The sequence below is a fragment of the Physella acuta genome, unplaced genomic scaffold (assembly GCF_028476545.2).
Source record: "Physella acuta isolate Inbredline_101_S28 unplaced genomic scaffold, ASM2847654v3 ptg001245l, whole genome shotgun sequence".
NCBI classification, from domain to species: Eukaryota; Metazoa; Mollusca; class Gastropoda; family Physidae; genus Physella; species Physella acuta.
The window spans coordinates 272,329-291,604 of NW_026732761.1; the positions used below are offsets into that span (position 1 = coordinate 272,329).

At 36.1% G+C, this 19,276-nt stretch overlaps 1 protein-coding gene across 5 annotated transcripts; it reads left to right on the top strand.

The window, feature by feature from the left end:
• Positions 1-545: 545 nt before the first annotated feature.
• Positions 546-18,881, top strand: LOC131957458 (uncharacterized). 5 transcript variants are annotated; one of them, XM_059322287.1, is made up of 5 exons: positions 546-631; positions 6,361-6,567; positions 7,399-7,560; positions 9,878-10,027; positions 15,953-18,881. In XM_059322287.1, exons 2-5 carry the CDS (start codon positions 6,405-6,407, stop codon positions 16,291-16,293), a joined length of 816 nt encoding a protein of 271 aa, XP_059178270.1. In that variant the 5' UTR covers positions 546-631; positions 6,361-6,404; the 3' UTR covers positions 16,294-18,881. The 5 variants fall into 5 exon arrangements, with proteins under 5 accessions (XP_059178270.1, XP_059178269.1, XP_059178271.1 ...); XM_059322286.1 differs by having other exon boundaries at positions 554-708; XM_059322288.1 differs by having other exon boundaries at positions 554-631; positions 6,448-6,567.
• The last annotated feature ends 395 nt before the right edge of the window (positions 18,882-19,276 follow it).

Consider the following 19,276-nt stretch of genomic DNA (forward strand, 5'->3'; position numbering starts at 1 on the left):
GGGTTTGTATTTCTGTTTGCGTTTCTGTTATGTTTGCGTTTTTTTAATGTTTTTTTTTTGTTTTGTTTGGTTGCGGTTAGAGCTAATTCGAAAACTATATATTTCGTAAACCCGGGCAATGCCGGGTATATGCTGCTTAATAAACACACAGGTCGTGGTCTTTTATAGATAAATTTTTTACAGTGGCTAGTGCACGGCCTGGCCGGCACGGCTAGTCTACTATAATACCGAAACAGGGCACTGTTATATTTCTACCGTTGGCTCCTACAAGAGCCCTGCGATATTTTTTACGCATTGACATTACAAATTATTTCAACAGCCAATTTATAGCCGTTACAAAATCTTTCTGCATAACCATTTATATCCGTTACAAAAGTATTTCGACAGTCTAGCGTACGACCGTTACAAAAGTATTTCGACAGTCTAGCGTACGACCGTTACAAAAGTATTTCGTGACCAAAGAATGCAAGGTTCCCAGCTTGTGTGCTGCCACGGGTGACTGAGGCTTTAAAGCACAGTTCACTGAGGCTGTAAAGCGCCCACTAGCGAGAAGAGTGTGTTATGTGTACGATAGTTGCTTAAAGGTCAAAAGAACACCTGTTTAGTTTTCACAAGCTATCATTTCTTACAGGTAAATAATTGTTTTATACCAGCTAAATTTTCACTTAATTATTTGAAAACCAATTTGGATTATGAAAATGTTTTAAGGTGGGTATTTTGCGAATTTAAGGTTCAGTCTACGTTATATCTAGGTCTATATAGGCTATATATATATATATATATATATATATATATATATATATATATATATATATATATATATATATATATATATATATATATATATATAGGGGTCATCCATAAATGACGTCACGCTTTTTTGACGATTTTTACCTCCCCCTCCACTCCGTCACACATCGTCACAAAAAGCCAGACCCCCCCCCCCCCCTAAAATGACGTCACACCCCAGCCTACAAATCCTATCAAAATTGTAGTTGAATTTTTCTTTAAACATCGATATTTCATCTTGTCTGAACTCTGTCAAAATAGAGTATTTTAATCAATTCCCATTGCAATTTATTAAATCAGTTTTCTAAAATGCGAAAACATTGCTTTTTTATAATGCACAATTGTGACGTCGCACCATCTGAACCCCCCCCCCCCCTCATCACACATCGTCTCAAAATTACGGACCCCCCCTCCCCCCTGTGAGTGTGACGTCATTTATGGACGAACCCATATATATATATATATATATATATATATATATATATATATATATATATATATATATATATATATATATATATATATATATATATATATATATATATATATAGTCCTATATAGGACAACGACAGAGGTTGATATTTATAAGTTTTAATTGTTGCTTCGATGACTATATAATAATATGTAATGTATACCTAATCAGAGATTATATTAGTCATTAAAATTTAATTGAAAGACTAGGCCTACTAAGTTCAATAATAAAAGGGTAAGGGGCAGTGGCGTAGCTAGGATTTTCGGGCCCCTATGCAAAAATTATCATTGGGCCCCCTTTCGACAGCCGTCATGTTACAATGGAGTTAAACGAAGAAATCAACTGCTACTTTAAGAAGAAGGATTTTAAATAATATAAATATTCATTAAGCCTACACTTTATACCTTATACATCCTGATTGTGTATTTATACTATACTATTATGTAGTTTTTTTTTAAATGTTAGTCTTACAGTTAATTTGTTTTTTTTAAGTAAACAGAGTAATGTCTTAAGGCGGGGTCAGAGGTGCGGTCCGCATCGGATGTCAACATTTAGGCTTGACACCATGACAAAATATTGTACAATTTACTGTCAAACTAAGTTGTATCTAGCTAAAATAATAAAAGATTAGTGAGAGAGAGGTGACACCCCAACGAAAATGCTAAATTGTTGGGGATGATGGGGGGACACCTTTAGTAAACACGTAGGGTAACACCTAAACTTGTGACGCTACTAACCAAATACACTTTTTTGTTTTAAATTGCTCTTGGTTTATTTAGATCTGTGTTTTTGCCTGCTTTTAATTTTGTAAAATGATAAATAAGTTCATTGAGATCTACTTGAGCTGCGTCTGAATGTTCGATTATTAGGATGGCCACGCTACTGGCCCAATGGGCATATCTACAAATAATGAGATTTAAGAATTCCATCAAAGACATCGAAATCTCCTTCACGATCACCGTAAAATGTTAAAGAATGCTTATAGTAGCTAGCGTACCCGTCCGCGTTGCTGCGATCTAGTCCTACATACTATGGTAACAAAACAATTTGTAAGGGTTTCATCAACGCACTATCAATTGTGTATTTTTAGTCGTGTGACCTTGTTTCCTTAAAGTGAGATAGGTCTAGTTAAAATGTAAACAACACTGGGTTTTTTTTTCGGATCTTTGTTGAGGGGGCTAGGGTTTGTCCACACTACCGCTTAGACACCCTTGGCTGTGCTGTATTAAGTGTATATTAATCATCATCCTTAATAGTGAGGTTTAATACTTTTCGGCGGCCACCTAGGTCTCAAGTTCTTCGGGGGAGTGACTGGTTACACCACCGTAGGTAGCCGGATACAACCTCTGGTTCTGTTTAGTCGTCGAATGTAGAGGCCCACCCTGTCCTATTGTAGAATACTCGTGTGATTGGCGTAGAAAGCCGCCCCTGTTGGAGTTTGACCGCTGAATCAAGACTCTGCAGGACGCCCAATCAACGGATTTCGTGCACTCATGTAGCCTATGGGTAACTCGGGCGCCAAACCGTTACTACAGCTGATGCCCTGGAGGACACTCCTTATTCGATTTAGTATTTGACTTTAAGATCCCAACGTATCCCTAGTGTATGGCGCTCATTAAAACGAATATAGGCGCGTAGTGCTTATGGGGGACCCCGAGGTGCACCGGGTTACAAAACCGCCGAGGTGCCGGCTGCAATTTGACCACTGAATCAAGAAGTAAAGCTTACCCGCTGCGCAAGACACCCAATAAACAGACCCCAGGTGGGTGCAAAGATAGCCGCTGGGAAACTCTGGGTTGCACACAGCACCGCCTTACTGCCGGGGAACCGCCCTCAGAAATAACATAATAATTTAATGACAGAAACCTTCCCAAAAGTCAGAGTTTCTTTCAGGTACATTTTCAGGAAAAATGTCTGGGAAAAAACGTTTCCTTTGGTATAATATCAACGACTTCCCAAATTTTCTTGGCGATTGGATGAAAATCAAAAACTTATAGTGTTAGTAGCGCCATATTGATTAAAGATTGATTAAAGATTAATTAGATCAACAAATGAAAAGTTATTAGGGTAAAGAAAAACACTGACAAATGTTGGACTCAGCTGGTTGTGAAAACACTGTCCAAGGTTATTTTGTTTTAGATGTCTCAGTTGTCATCATGGATGTTTAGAAAGATGGAATTTCGGGGAGGGCAGACAGTTGGGAGAGTGGTGCAGGTCTGTGGGATGGGGTAGGGAATTTCTCAGTCAGTTGAGGTTTGTAGCGATGCATGGTGCTGGATGCCGATCTTACAAAATAGTCGAAGTTCAAGTTTATTTATAGGCTAATTCTCGCAATGGCTTGCACGACCATGCGGCAACGCCTGTAGTAATATGATTACGGTTGGGCCCTGTTCGACCCCCCCCCCCCCCCCATTGAATCCCATTAAAGTAAGAAAAGACTGGGGGCCTTTTTTGGAACTATCATTTCTACAATAGAGAATAAATTGAATTTCATTTTCTTTTTAAAATTATTTATATTAAACGAATATTAAAATTTCAATGCAAAAGTTTTACTTTTTTTAAAGAGGGAAAAGGGGCCCTTAAATGCCGTGGGCCCCTATCCCTTTCTTACGCTAGCTTTACCCTTAGCTATAACGCATATTAACTCAAATAACTACACCAACATGTATAATTAACGCAAATTGTATTTCTTTTTTTAACTTAAACACCTGAACGGGGTAGTATGTTCGGATTTTAATTAAAATAAACCGGGAGTGATCTCCACTAAACTTTCACGAATATTCTTATATAACACAACGGGAGATGGGTTAGGGATATAGACATGGTTTTTAATCAATTTTTAATTGCTTAAAAACTTTTTTAAAATAGAAAAGAATCTCGTAGAAAAAAAGAATTGCGCACTAAGTGAATGCAAAACAATATGTGTATAATAGTGCGAAATATTATTAGTACTCTATAAACTCATTTTCGTTTTTTTTTTTTAGAAATCGGGAATAGCGTAAATTAGTACTTTCGTTCAACGGAAATGACTCCAAATTTGAAGAAGGCAGAGAATTAGATCGTTTAATTACATGTGACATTTCTTTTATCTATCTGAAACAGTATTCAAGCTATAGGTTTTTGAAAAATTGAAAGTAGAATAAGTTCCACTTCTGGTTACCGTAAATCGCTGAAAAAAATTAAACAGAACTACAAATTTGATATAATACTTATATATGAAATTTCATCAACCCAGCTGTAACGGTACACACATACACACAGACAGACATACTGACAGAACTACAAAGCCTAGATTTTTCCGAACCTACTCAATTCTACTTCACCTGCCCAGTGTCCCGCTTAGTCTTAGACAACATGTTTAAAAAAAGATTTCAGACGAGCCTGGCTATGACCACACTATCCCTTCATATGCTTAGGACAAAGAAACAGGTAACTCTACTTCACCTGCCCTGTGTCCCGCGAAGTCCCGATAGGCAACTTTATCATTCATATATTTTTTTTAAAATGGGGAAAAAAATGTCGTTGTGATAGGTCTTGAACCCGTACCACCGGCATGGTGACTATTACACTATCGTCTCAGCTATGTGGGCACTTAAAAATTCAACGCAGTCTTGGTCGTATAATTAACTGCAAAGTAAGAAACTTCATTTACGCGAATAGGCCCTATTATTTCAAATTAAATTATACCCCAAAGTAGTCAATTCCATAGCTAAACAAACAAAGATTTATATCAAATAATTAAAGCATGAAATAATTTAGTATAGAAAATCATTATTGGCATAGATTCTACTAATTCTAGATCTAGATAGAACTAGATCTTGATCTTAAGTATTAACCCTAACCCCGAAGCTAAAAAGTAAAGATTTTAGCCTATATACAAAATTTAAGGACTAACATAATTTTATACAGAAACTCAACAACTTATTGTGATTTTATAATGGTTTTTATTTTTAACTAATTAATTTTGGTTTGACCTAGATTCTAGATTTTAGATCTATGATTGACTTTCTCTTCATCCGACAGCTGATCTCTAAATCTAGAAAAATTATTGTATACTTTGATAATAGTGTTGGAACCTAATAGAAAATAGCAAACGGACGTATCGTTAAAGCTATAGCCAATAGAAAATTAGCTTTATTATGCGTTGAACTTTTAAATGGGCACCAAAATGTTATATGGATGCCGCCATTATTATTATAAAAAGTAAATAAATCATGTAACGTCACTACAAGTAAAGTCATTTTACTGAACTTTTATAATTAAAGTGGATAATCTACCAATATATATATATATATATATATATATATATATATATATATATATATATATATATATATATATATATATATATAAGTAAATTAATTAACGTCTTTAAATAAATGTGTGATTAACAGTTAGGTCAAAAAGAACATTGTTCTCTACCTAAATACGTATTTTGCAGTTCTACACATTGTGCAGATTCTCTCCTGTAACCAAACAAACAAAACAAAAACACACAAAAAATACAAAGATGTAAACAAACTTGAGTTTTAGTAGTAGAAGATCTATATAGATAGAAAGATAAGTATCTATTTGACTTTAACCTAAAAATCGACCATAACAATAGAAAAATTCAAGCCTTAAACCCAACACTTACATCAAATATTTTTACAAGCTTTTATTTAACTTGTTTCCTCTGTCGTCCGTCATAAAATAAAACTGCCGAGCGAAATTTTGAGCGCTTCTGACTGACCGATTCGTTACAAACTGGACACTTGGGTCAAGACCCGAAGACGATGCAATCTGACATTAAATTTGACTTAACTGGAATGCTTAGTGATTTTTTTATTGTGAATGAAGGTTGATAATGTTTCATTGTAATGTTACACCATTAAGTAGATTGGTAATACACCCTTGTCATGATGTACTGTTGTGATGACGTACTATTATGGTTATGAATGATGCACTACTTCAGTGTTTGAACTTGCTACAGCCATCAACCAGCATGGACTGTTTTTAAATGAGCTAGCACTTATTTAATATTTCTATAGTTAGGGATAATATGTAGGCCTATATTAAGGATAGTTTGTATTTTGCAATTTTCTAAAATTATTTTTCAGTTGACTGATATTGGACAGCTTTTCTGTGAGACCAAATCTAAGCCATGTTGTCTGTAGTAAAGACAGGAAAACCAAATCTAATTTTAGCTCTCTGTCTTGGCATTGCCTTGCTACAATGTGGTACCGTCATGCATATTGTCGCCATGGCTAACGATTATTTTCTCCAAATTCTACATCAAGATGCGAAGAGTGTCATCACCCGTTTAGGTATGTGCCGCAGATTTTTTTTTTTAAACATGAGTTGTATGTCTCGTTAGCGTGGACATCTTCAGTTCTATATAGTAATTGGGCGGGGGGGGGGGGCGGCATTCATAAGTGTAAGAAAAATACATATTATCTACACACTCATATGCACATACATAAGCACAGCATTTTAACCGTGATTTATGTCATGAGTTTTCACATAACACATAGAAACCAACCATTTATAAAGATCTAATCTATATCTATTTTTATCACTAAAAGCAAAGTTAGGGCTCTCACACTGCTCTTCACTGGGTATTTGCAGGAAAGTTTTAAATGTATTTTTCAACTTCAGTCGAATGGAAAAACTAGAGCCATCGCAATAATCGCATTTAAAGTGTCCGAAAACTGACATAGACTGACCGCGGACTATATATTTTTAAAGCGCTTCAATTAGATAGAAGACTTAGGTGCACCTCAAACTTTTGGTAAGGAGATAACTCTGGTGCCATAGCCCCCTCGGTCGGTACCAGAATCTCAGAAATATCAGATTTGACGTCTGAAACCGCTCAATTTGACCTCTGAAACCGCTCAATTCGATCTATTAGAGGGACATGACTGTGTTCAGAATTTAAACTTTAATTTTCCCTGTTCTTTGACTATACACAAATCAAATGTTATTTTTATCTATTTATATACAAAAACTCAAACTATACCATTTTGGAAGACGCATGTTTGAACTCTAAAAATAGAATCACTTCTGTTAGGGAAATAAAATATGTTAGGGCATGCAGTTTGACGTACATTTGATCCGATCAATAAACTCAGATGGCTTCATTTCATTTTTAATACCAGGAAACAATCAAAGTGACATAAATAAAAGTGACCTTGAGATTCACCTTGGCATCTGGAGATTGTGTGTGGGTGCTGTAAAGAGCTACAATGACAGTACATGCTACATGTTGGGGTCTGATGTATCGGAAAGTTCGGCTCAACCTAAAACTGTCAGGTCACCGTGTAGGTTTATATACACAACTAGTTTACACACTAGTATGATCATAACCCTAACACAACTAGTTTACACACTAGTATGATCATAACCCTAACACAACTAGTTTACACACTAGTATGATCATAACTCTAACACAACTAGTTTACACACTAGTATGATCATAACCCTAACACAACTAGTTTACACACTAGTATGATCATAACTCTAACTCTACACACTAGTATGATCATAACCCTAACACAACTAGTTTACACACTAGTATGATCATAACCCTAACACAACTAGTTTACACACTACTATGATCATAACCCTAACTCTACACACTAGTATGATCATAACCCTAACACAACTAGTTTACACACTAGTATGATCATAACCCTAACACAACTAGTTTACACACTAGTATGATCATAACTCTAACACAACTAATTTACACACTAGTATGATCATAACCCTAACACAACTAGTTTACACACTAGTATGATCATAACCCTAACACAACTAGTTTACACACTACTATGATCATAACCCTAACACAACTAGTTTACACACTACTATGATCATAACCCTAACACAACTAGTTTACACACTAGTATGATCATAACCCTAACACAACTGGTTTACACACTAGTATGATCATAACCCTAGCCATAGTTTACACACTAGTATGATCATAACCCTAACACAACTAACAGCTAAAAATCCGACACCTTTAAATTAACATTGGTTTCTAATACCTACTAGAAATAAACCGGGAGGGATCTCCCCTAAACTTTCTCGAATATTCTTATAACACTACGGGGAATGGCAACTCGGGACATAGATAATATTTTTAATCCACTTTTAATTACTTAAACTTTTTATAAATGAATAGAATCTCGTAAAAAAAGAATTGCACACCAAGTGAACGCCAAATAAAATGTGCATAATAGTGCGGGATATTATTAGTATTTTATAAATTCACATGCGTTTTTTGAGAAATCGGAAATAGCGTTAATTACAACTTCCTGTCGACGGAAATTACTCAAAATTTGATAGAAGGCAGAGAATTAGAACTTTTACTAACATGTGAAATTTCATTTATCTATCTGAAAGTACTCAAGTTATAGGCTTTTGAAAAATTCAAAGTAGAAAAAGTTATACTTCCGGTTATCGGAAATCGCTCAAAAGTTGATACGGATCTACAATTTTGATATAATACTTACATATGAAATTTCATCAACCTAGCTTTAACGGTACTCAAGTTATCGTGTTTACACACACACACAGACACACATACACACATACACACACACAGACATACGGACAAGATTGCAAAACTATGTTTTTCCGACTCAGGGAGCCCTAAAAAGTCGAGAATTGCAAAAAACTTGATTATTTTGTGGTACAATTACAAGACTTTCTCTATACTTCGTATATACGAGAAAGTAAAAATAACCCCAAATTATATACATTCTTAGTCAACACATAACCATATTAAAGGCACACACTGATTAAAAGACTTAGATGATTCCGTATGGTATTTGTGTTGTTTTTTTAAGTAATTTGTATTAGTCTTGGCCGAGAAAATTGTATAAATTTCATATATTACGTCTCGATAAGTATCATTTGTCGCATTCGGGAAAGTGTTCATTCGGGCGTTTGTCGCATTCGGACAAGTGTCCATTCGGGCATTTGTCGCATTCAGGCAAGTGTCCATTCGGGAAATCGGCCTTCGGGCAAACGGCATTCGGGCTAGTGTCTTTCGGGAAAACGTCCGGCTCCCAATTTCTTCATATTCTAAGATTGGCAGATGACGCCATTGGTTTTGTGTACTTTCCGTACTTCAAACATGTGTCGTCATCAATTTCGGCGTTCTTGTCACAACTATAAAGACTTTCCGGTTGTATAATAAAAAGTGTGTTTCTATATTCGAATACACCTTTATTTTTATTTTCCTTCTTTAGATAAAACTTAGTTTATACATTAAAACATCTACCATATCATGTTCAACAAAAGTTTGTATCAAGTTTTCCATAACTCACCGAGGATACTGATCTAATATCATGTGAAAATATTTTGCGGACAGAGAGAGAGAGAGAGAGAGAGAGAAGTGCGCACATGGTCTTTTATATATTAGGATTGTTTTCTCGTAGATTCGATCAAATGGTTTTGTCTTAACGTGAATCATGATCTAACCCTAACCCATTTTATCTTGTAGACTGGATAATGTCTTTTCCATAACCCATATTATCTTTAAGATTGGATACTATATTTACCATAACGCATATTAGCTTGTAGACTTGATACTATATCCTTACCATGACCCATATCATCTCTAAGACTGGATAATATCCTGCCAAGTGCTATCTGTGGTTGGGGTTATTTTGGCTGAGGCTTCTGTCTTCACTGCTCTAGCCTGGTTGGTCACGTCTATGAAGAAATGTCGACATGTCTTCGTCTACATCACAACACTGAGTACCGTCATTGGAGGTGATTTTTAGTTGCTTCATTAGAGTTAGGGTTTTTTATTTGTCTGTTTATTTGATAAAACAATGCATTTTCGAATGGTGAAATGACAACGAATAACTTAAAATTCCTTCTTTAGTCAGTGATTCTGCCCTTTTTTTAAAATAATCGAGACTTACAGCTCCCATGTCTTACAGGCCCCATGTCTTACAGCTCCCGTGTCTTACAGCTCCCATGTCTTACAGCTCCCATGTCTTACAGGCCCCATGTCTTACAGTTCCCATGTCTTACAGGCCCCATGTCTTACAGCTCCCATGTCTTACAGGCCCCATATCTTACAGCTCCCATGTCTTACAGCTCCCATGCCTTACAGCTCCCATGTCTTACGGCTCCCATGTCTTACAGCTCCCATGTCTTACAGCTCCCGTGTCTTACAGCTCCCATGTCTTACAGCTCCCATGTCTTACAGCTCCCATGTCTTACAGCTCCCATGTCTTACAGCTCCCATGTCTTACAGCTCCCATGTCTTACAGCTCCCATGTCTTACAGGCCCCATGTCTTACAGCTCCCATGTCTTACAGCTCCCATGTCTTACAGGCCCCATGTCTTACAGCTCCCATGTCTTACAGCTCCCATGTCTTACAGCTCCCATATCTTACAGGCCCCATGTCTTACAGCTCCCATGTCTTACAGCTCCCATGTCTTACAGCTCCCATGTCTTACAGCTCCCATGTCTTACAGGCCCCATGTCTTACAGCTCCCATGTCTTACAGGCCCCATGTCTTACAGCTCCCGTGTCTTACAGCTCCCGTGTCTTACAGCTTACCTAGACCTACCTTGACTTAATGTTACATAGACCTACCTGGACTTTCTGTTACCTAGACTTACCTAGACTTCCTGTTACCTACTGTGTCAGTTCAATGTATGGGAACTGACAAGCTTCTATTTTCCTTTCTAAACAAAACTAAAGACAAACCAAAAACATTCTCCATAAAACCTTCTCCATAAAACCTCCATAAAACCTCCATAAAACCTTCTCCATAAAACCTTCTCCATAAAACCTCCATAAAACCTCCATAAAACCTTCTCCATAAAACCTTCTCCATAAAACCTTCTCCATAAAACCTTCTCCATAAAACCTCCATAAAACCTTCTCCATAAAACCTTTTCCATAAAACCTCAATAAAACCTCCATAAAACCTTCTCCATAAAACCTTCTCCATAAAACCTTCTCCATAAAACCTTCTCCATAAAACCTTCATAAAACCTTCTCCATAAAACCTTCTCCATAAAACCTTCTCCATAAAACCTCCATAAAACCTTCTCCATAAAACCTTCTCCATAAAACCTCCATAAAACCTTCTCCATAAAACCTTCTCCATAAAACCTTCTCCATAAAACCTCCATAAAACCTTCTCCATAAAACCTTCTCCATAAAACCTTCTCCATAAAACCTTCTCCATAAAACCTTCTCCATAAAACCTTCTCCATAAAACCTTCTCCATAAAACCTCCATAAAACCTTCATAAAACCTTTTCCATAAAACCTTCTCCATAAAACCTTCTCCATAAAACCTTCTCCATAAAACCTCCATAAAACCTTCTCCATAAAACCTTCATGAAACCTTCTCCATAAAACCTTCTCCCTAAAACCTTTTCCATAAAACCTTCTCCATAAAACCTTCTCCATAAAACCTTCTCCATAAAACCTTCATGAAACTTTCTCCATAAAACCTTCTCCCTAAAACCTTCTCCATAAAGCCTTCTCTATTAAACCTTCTCCATAAAACCTTCTCCATAAAACCTTCTCCATAAAACCTCCATAAAACCTTCTCCATAAAACCTTCTCCATAAAACCTTCTCCATAAAACCTTCTCCATAAAACCTCCATAAAACCTTCTCCATAAAACCTTCTCCATAAAACCTTCTCCATAAAACCTTCTCCATAATACCTTCTCCATAAAACCTCCATAAAACCTTCATAAAACCTTTTCCATAAAACCTTCTCCATAAAACCTTCTCCATAAAACCTTCTCCATAAAACCACCATAAAACCTTCTCCATAAAACCTTTATAAAACCTTCTCCATAAAACCTTCTCCATAAAACCTCCATAAAACCTTCTCCATAAAAGCTTTTCCATAAAACCTCAATAAAACCTCCATAAAACCTTCTCCATAAAACCTTCTCCATAAAACCTTCTCCATAAAACCTTCTCCATAAAACCTTCTCCATAAAACCTTCTCCATAAAACCTTCTCCATAAAACCTTCTCCATAAAACCTCCATAAAACCTTCTCCATAAAACCTCCATAAAACCTTCTCCATAAAACCTTCTCCATAAAACCTTCTCCATAAAACCTTCTCCATAAAACCTTCTCCATAAAACCTTCTCCATAAAACCTTCTCCATAAAACCTTCTCCATAAAACCTTCTCCATAAAACCTCCATAAAACCTTCATAAAACCTTTTCCATAAAACCTTCTCCATAAAACCTTCTCCATAAAACCTTCTCCATAAAACCTCCATAAAACCTTCTCCATAAAACCTTCTCCATAAAACCTTCTCCATAAAACCTTCTCCATAAAACCTTCTCCATAAAACCTTCATGAAACCTTCTCCATAAAACCTTCTCCCTAAAACCTTTTCCATAAAACCTTCTCCATAAAACCTTCTCCATAAAACCTTCATGAAACTTTCTCCATAAAACCTTCTCCCTAAAACCTTCTCCATAAAGCCTTCTCTATTAAACCTTCTCCATAAAACCTTCTCCATAAAACCTTCTCCATAAAACCTCCATAAAACCTTCTCCATAAAACCTTCTCCATAAAACATTCTCCATAAAACCTTCTCCATAAAACCTCCATAAAACCTTCTCCATAAAACCTTCTCCATAAAACCTTCTCCATAAAACCTTCTCCATAATACCTTCTCCATAAAACCTCCATAAAACCTTCATAAAACCTTTTCCATAAAACCTTCTCCATAAAACCTTCTCCATAAAACCTTCTCCATAAAACCACCATAAAACCTTCTCCATAAAACCTTTATAAAACCTTCTCCATAAAACCTTCTCCATAAAACCTTCTCCATAAAACCTCCATAAAACCTTCTCCATAAAACCTTCTCCATAAAACATTCTCCATAAAACCTTCTCCATAAAACCTCCATAAAACCTTCTCCATAAAACCTTCTCCATAAAACCTTCTCCATAAAACCTTCTCCATAATACCTTCTCCATAAAACCTCCATAAAACCTTCATAAAACCTTTTCCATAAAACCTTCTCCATAAAACCTTCTCCATAAAACCTTCTCCATAAAACCACCATAAAACCTTCTCCATAAAACCTTTATAAAACCTTCTCCATAAAACCTTCTCCATAAAACCTTCTCCATAAAACCTTCTCCATAAAACCTTCTCCATAAAACCTTCATGAAACCTTCTCCATAAAACCTTCTCCCTAAAACCTTCTCCATAAAACCTTCTCCATAAAACCTTCTCCATAAAACCTTCATGAAACTTTCTCCATAAAACCTTCTCCCTAAAACCTTCTCCATAAAGCCTTCTCTATTAAACCTTCTCCATAAAACCTTCTCCATAAAACCTTCTCCATAAAACCTTCTCCATAAAACCTTCTCCATAAAACCTTCTCCATAAAACCTTCTCCGTAAAACCTTCTCCATAAAACCTTCTCCATAAAACCTCCATAAAACCTTCTCCATAAAACCTTCTCCATAAAACCTTCTCCATAAAACCTTCTCCATAAAACCTTCTCCATAAAACCTTCTCCATAAAACCTCCATAAAACCTCCATAAAACCTTCTCCATAAAACCTTCTCCATAAAACCTTCATGAAAACTTCTCCATAAAACCTTTATAAAACCTTCTCCATAAAACCTTCTCCATAAAACCTTCTCCATAAAACCTTCTCCATAAAACCTCCATAAAACCTCCATAAAACCTTCTCCATAAAACCTTCTCCATTAAACCTTCATGAAAACTTCTCCATAAAACCTTTATAAAACCTTCTCCATAAAACCTTCTCCATTAAACCTTCTCCATAAAACCTTCTCCATAAAACCTCCATAAAACCTTCTCCATAAAACCTCCATAAAACCTTCTCCCTAAAACCTTCTCCATAAAACCTTCTCCATAAAACCTTCTCCATAAAACCTTCTCCATAAAACCTTCTCCATAAAACCTTCTCCATAAAACCTTCTCCATAAAACCTTCTCCATAAAACCTTCTCCATAAAACCTCCATAAAACCTTCTCCATAAAACCTTCTCTATAAAACCTTCTCCATAAAACCTTCTCCATAAAACCTTCTCCCTAAAACATTCTCCATAAAACCTTCTCCATAAAACCTTCTCTATAAAACCTACTCCATAAAACCTTCTCCATAAAACCTTCTCCATAAAACCTTCTCCATAAAACCTCCATAAAACCTTCTCCATAAAACCTCCATAAAACCTTCTCCATAAAACCTTCTCCATAAAACCTCCATAAAACCTTCTCCATAAAACCTTCTCCATAAAACCTTCTCCATAAAACCTCCATAAAACCTCCATAAAACCTCCATAAAACCTTCTCCATAAAACCTCCATAAAACCTCCATAAAACCTTCTCCATAAAACCTTCTCCATAAAACCTTCTCCATAAAACCTCCATAAAACCTTAATGAAACCTTCTCCATAAAACCTTTTCCATAAAACCTCAATAAAACCTTCTCCATAAAACCTTCTCCATAAAACCTTCTGCATAAAACCTCCATAAAACCTTCTCCATAAAACCTCCATAAAACCTTCTCCATAAAACCTTCTCTATAAAACCTTCTCCATAAAACCTCCATAAAACCTTCCCCATAAAACCTTCTCCATAAAACCTTCTCCATAAAACCTTCTCCATAAAACCTCCATAAAACCTTCTCCATAAAACCTTAAAGAAACCTTCTCCATAAAACCTTCTCCATAAAACCTTCTCCATAAAACCTTCTCCATAAAACCTTCTCCATAAAACCTTCTCCATAAAACCTTCTCCATAAAACCTTCTCCATAAAACATTCTCCATAAATCCTTCTCCATAAAACCTTCTCTGTATTCCGAATAATTTTTGAAAACATCTATCAATGTCATATCTATATGAAAGTATTTTTGTTGGTTTGACTTTAGTCTATAGTTTGTCTAGTTATTGGAAATCTAAACAAACTTTTAAAAGACTTAAAAGTCTGTTAGTTTGTTGACATCATATTCTAAAGTTTGTAGATTGTGTAATATAACATTAATCGTTATATTTATAATACACCCTTTCTGTAATAAAATTAGTTTTAAAAAAATTCCATTAGATCCAAATGATAGCCTTATAAAGTCAATGAAAATCGTCGATATTCTTAGCACAAAAAATTTTGTATGAACTACCGGAAATAGACAGTTGCAAATTATTTAAATTGAAATGGGTTCAAGTTCAAGTTTGCTGTTTATATTTATTATATTTAGAGTATTGAGAAAAGCGTTTAATGAGGGTTAGGGTTATGTAAGACGATATTTTCCTTTCCGTGTGTATTTCTACCAAGAATTGGAAATAATTTGGAAACCTGAAAAATTGGGTTAGGGTTAGGATCGTGAAAACTCACTTTAAAAACGAAGCTTTGTACGACAGAAATTTTTAACAATGTTGGTCAAATGTCTCAATAATAGAAGTTAGGGTTAAAATAATAGAAGTTTTAGTATTAGGGTTAGGGTTAAAATAATAGAAGTTTTAGTATTAGGGTTAGGGTTAGAATAATAGAAGTTTTAGTATTAGGGTTAGGGTTAGAATAATAGAAGTTTTAGCATTAGGGTTACGGTTAGAATAATAGAATTTAGGGTTAGAATAATATAAGTTCTAGTATAAGATGAAATTTTTTTTACCTGTTATTGTGACCCAAAAAATGTACCTATTTAACGATGCAGGTGTGCTGATACTCAGCTCTGATATAGTCCTGGCTGCCCAGAGCTCGATCGATTTCTACGCCAACCTTGACGTCTACAACATCAACAACATCTACTTCCAGCGAGCGGCTAACGCGGCCCAGCGAGCCCGAGAGATACAGGAATACGACTCGGTGCTAGAGTTTGCTTGGTGCTTTGGTCTGGATGTTGCTGCCGGTTCGCTCTCTATCTTGGCGGGCCCGATCTTTTTCTTTATCGCTGCAAAAATTATCAAAACAGAGAAAGAGCAACCGATAAAGATTTCTAGGCAGACAACAGGCGTAAATTATCTGACCAAGGGAGAGTCTGTTAGCAAATTTTGAGCCAAGAAACTTGTTCAACTAAATCTAATGCTAACCAATTTGTGCTGTACATTTAGATCAGGGGTCTCCAAAATTTTCAGCCCGAGGGCCGCATTAACTATAAAATATCAGGTTGGGGGCCAGAGTTTCTTCTAGGAAGTTTTTTTCGAGTTGACGAAACTGCAGCTGGAGGTCCTTGATTATCTCATAAGCAAGTGATTCAGCTGTTGCTTTAGCCATGAAGACCTTGCACTCCCGAAAGAGCGTCAAGTTGTTGGCCTGTATTTGTTCCGAAAACAAGACCCGTTTGGATCTGAAGGCCTTTATGTGGGTGTATAAAACAGAAACTAGATTTTACTCTCCTTGTAGTCTTAGATTCAGAAAATTTAAACGAACAGTTATGACTGCAGCAAAGGTCAATTTCTATACCCACTCTTCATCATATAGTAATGGTTGTGGCTTCCCTTTACTTTTCAGGAAGTAACCTATTTCCCTGCTTAACTTAAATACTCTGCTCAGAACTTTCCCACAATTTAACCATCTTACTGTTGTATAATATGGTAAATGCTGCGTTTCTGTGTTTGTATCTTTCAACATGTCTCTGAACTATCTATTATTGAACCTTTGTGGCCTTCTTAATTTCACCATCTTCACCACAGAATTCAGTACACTGCTAATGTCCATATATTTAGCACACAAAGCTTGCTGGTGAATAATACAGTGCAGGGACATTCGCTTGTCCAACTAAGCCTTTCTTTATGCCACTCATGTACTTTCCTCCATCAACATTCAGCTGAGGTTAGTCCAGTCCTAAGCCTTTCTTTATGCCACTCATGTACTTTCCTCCATCAACATTCAGCTGAGGTTAGTCCAGTCCTAAGCCTTTCTTTATGCTACTCATGTACTTTCCTCCATCAACATTCAGCTGAGGTTAGTCCAGTCCTAAGCCTTTCTTTATGCCACTCATGTACTTTCCTCCATCAACATTCAGCTGAGGTTAGTCCAGTCCTAAGCCTTTCTTTATGCCACTCATGTACTTTCCTCCATCAACATTCAGCTGAGGTTAGTCCAGTCCTAAGCCTTTCTTTATGCCACTCATGTACTTTCCTCCATCAACATTCAGCTGAGGTTAGTCCAGTCCTAAGCCTTTCTTTATGCCACTCATGTACTTTCCTCCATCAACATTCAGCTGAGGTTAGTCCAGTCCTAAGCCTTTCTTTATGCCACTCATGTACTTTCCTCCATCAACATTCAGCTGAGGTTAGTCCAGTCCTAAGCCTTTCTTTATGCTACTCATGTACTTTCCTCCATCAACATTCAGCTGAGGTTAGTCCAGTCCTAAGCCTTTCTTTATGCCACTCATGTACTTTCCTCCATCAACATTCAGCTGAGGTTAGTCCAGTCCTAAGCCTTTCTTTATGCCACTCATGTACTTTCCTCCATCAACATTCAGCTGAGGTTAGTCCAGTCCTAAGCCTTTCTTTGTGCCACTCATGTACTTTCCTCCATCAACATTCAGCTGAGGTTAGTCCAGTCCTAAGCCTTTCTTTATGCTACTCATGTACTTTCCTCCATCAACATTCAGCTGAGGTTAGTCCAGTCCAAGTTATAATCGCATTTTTTAAAAACTCGTTGAATATACCCTCTCCGGTAAAAGTGACATACATGCTATGTAGGGAAGCCGGCTCTTGTGTTATGTTAATGTCTTCATTTACACCTCTAATGAACAAAAGCAGTTGAGAGGTGGAACAGCTGTCCAGCGACTAATCCATTGCAATTAAAAATGGCTTAACTTGCTTGCATTTTTTGCTATTTGAGTCACGATGTTTTCACCAATGTCTGCCACACGGCAAGCAATGATAGTTGCACCCAAAGATACATTTTCAAATTGTTTTGAATTTTTTTTTTTTGGCAAAGTTCCTCAGCCACCTCCAACAAAAATCTTTTCCGTGGACAAAAAGATGAGAGGACCTCGCGGGCCGCATTCGGCCCGCGGGCCGTAGTTTGGAGACCCTCTGATTTAGATCAATAGAAAGGTTTATGTGCTGTACATTTAAATCAATAGATAGGTTTAGGTGCTATATAAATACTACTGTGACTTGCATAAAGCTAAACTATAATTTGATATTTTATTTGAACACGTTTAACATTATTTATTAATTAAAATTATAAATTCATTTATATTTGCCATAAAATATACAACATTTAATAATATTCTTTACATGCATCATAAACAGTTACAAACGGTATCATTGTCGTTTTACTTTTACTTTCATCAGCATATTTAAACACCCGTTTTACTTTCTCGTATACGAATTATAGAGGAAGTATTCTCATCGTACGAAAAATCGAAATCGAGATTTTCACAAATCACGATGTTTTATACCACCCTGAGTCGGAAAAACTTAGTTTTGCAATTTTGTCCGTTTGTTGTCTGCCTGTGGACATGATAACTTGTGAACCATTACAGATAGGTAGACGAAATTTAGGTATCATATCAAATATGTAATTCTATATCAAATTTTCATCGATTTCCAGTAAGCGGAAGTGGTACTTATTCTACTTTCGGTTTTTCAATAGCCTAGAAAGCCTAACCATAGAAAGACGAAATTTTACATAGTAAAAGCTCTAGTTCTATGTTTTGTGTCAAACTTTTTAATTAATTTCCGATGAGTGGGAATCGTACTTTAGGCTAATTCCGATTTCCGTTCTTCATGATCGGAAACTTGCGAGCAAAATTTATAACTTTTCTACCGGACCTATTTATTTCAAACTACTCATGTAGGTCAAGATTAGAAGACAATGTATTGTGACTTAAAATATTAATTAAATTATTAATTAACTCTTTGAAAATACAAAGGTTCCGCACTATCATACACAAACTGTTTGCTGCTCATTTTGTGTACAATTCAATTTTACGTGATTCTATTCCATTTAAAAAATTGAATCATTAAAAAAAATGATTTTTTTAAAACTTGTCCATATCGCGAGGGAGTTGCCATCC

Coding starts and splice junctions, on each gene's coding strand:
- LOC131957458 (XM_059322287.1), top strand. CDS start 6,405: ATGTTGTCTGTAGTAAAGACAGGAAAACCAAATCTAATTTTAGCTCTC. Junction 7,561..9,877: donor TAAAACTGTCAGGTCACCGT/GTAGGTTTATAT, acceptor ATCATCTCTAAG/ACTGGATAATATCCTGCCAA. Junction 10,028..15,952: donor ACTGAGTACCGTCATTGGAG/GTGATTTTTAGT, acceptor TTAACGATGCAG/GTGTGCTGATACTCAGCTCT.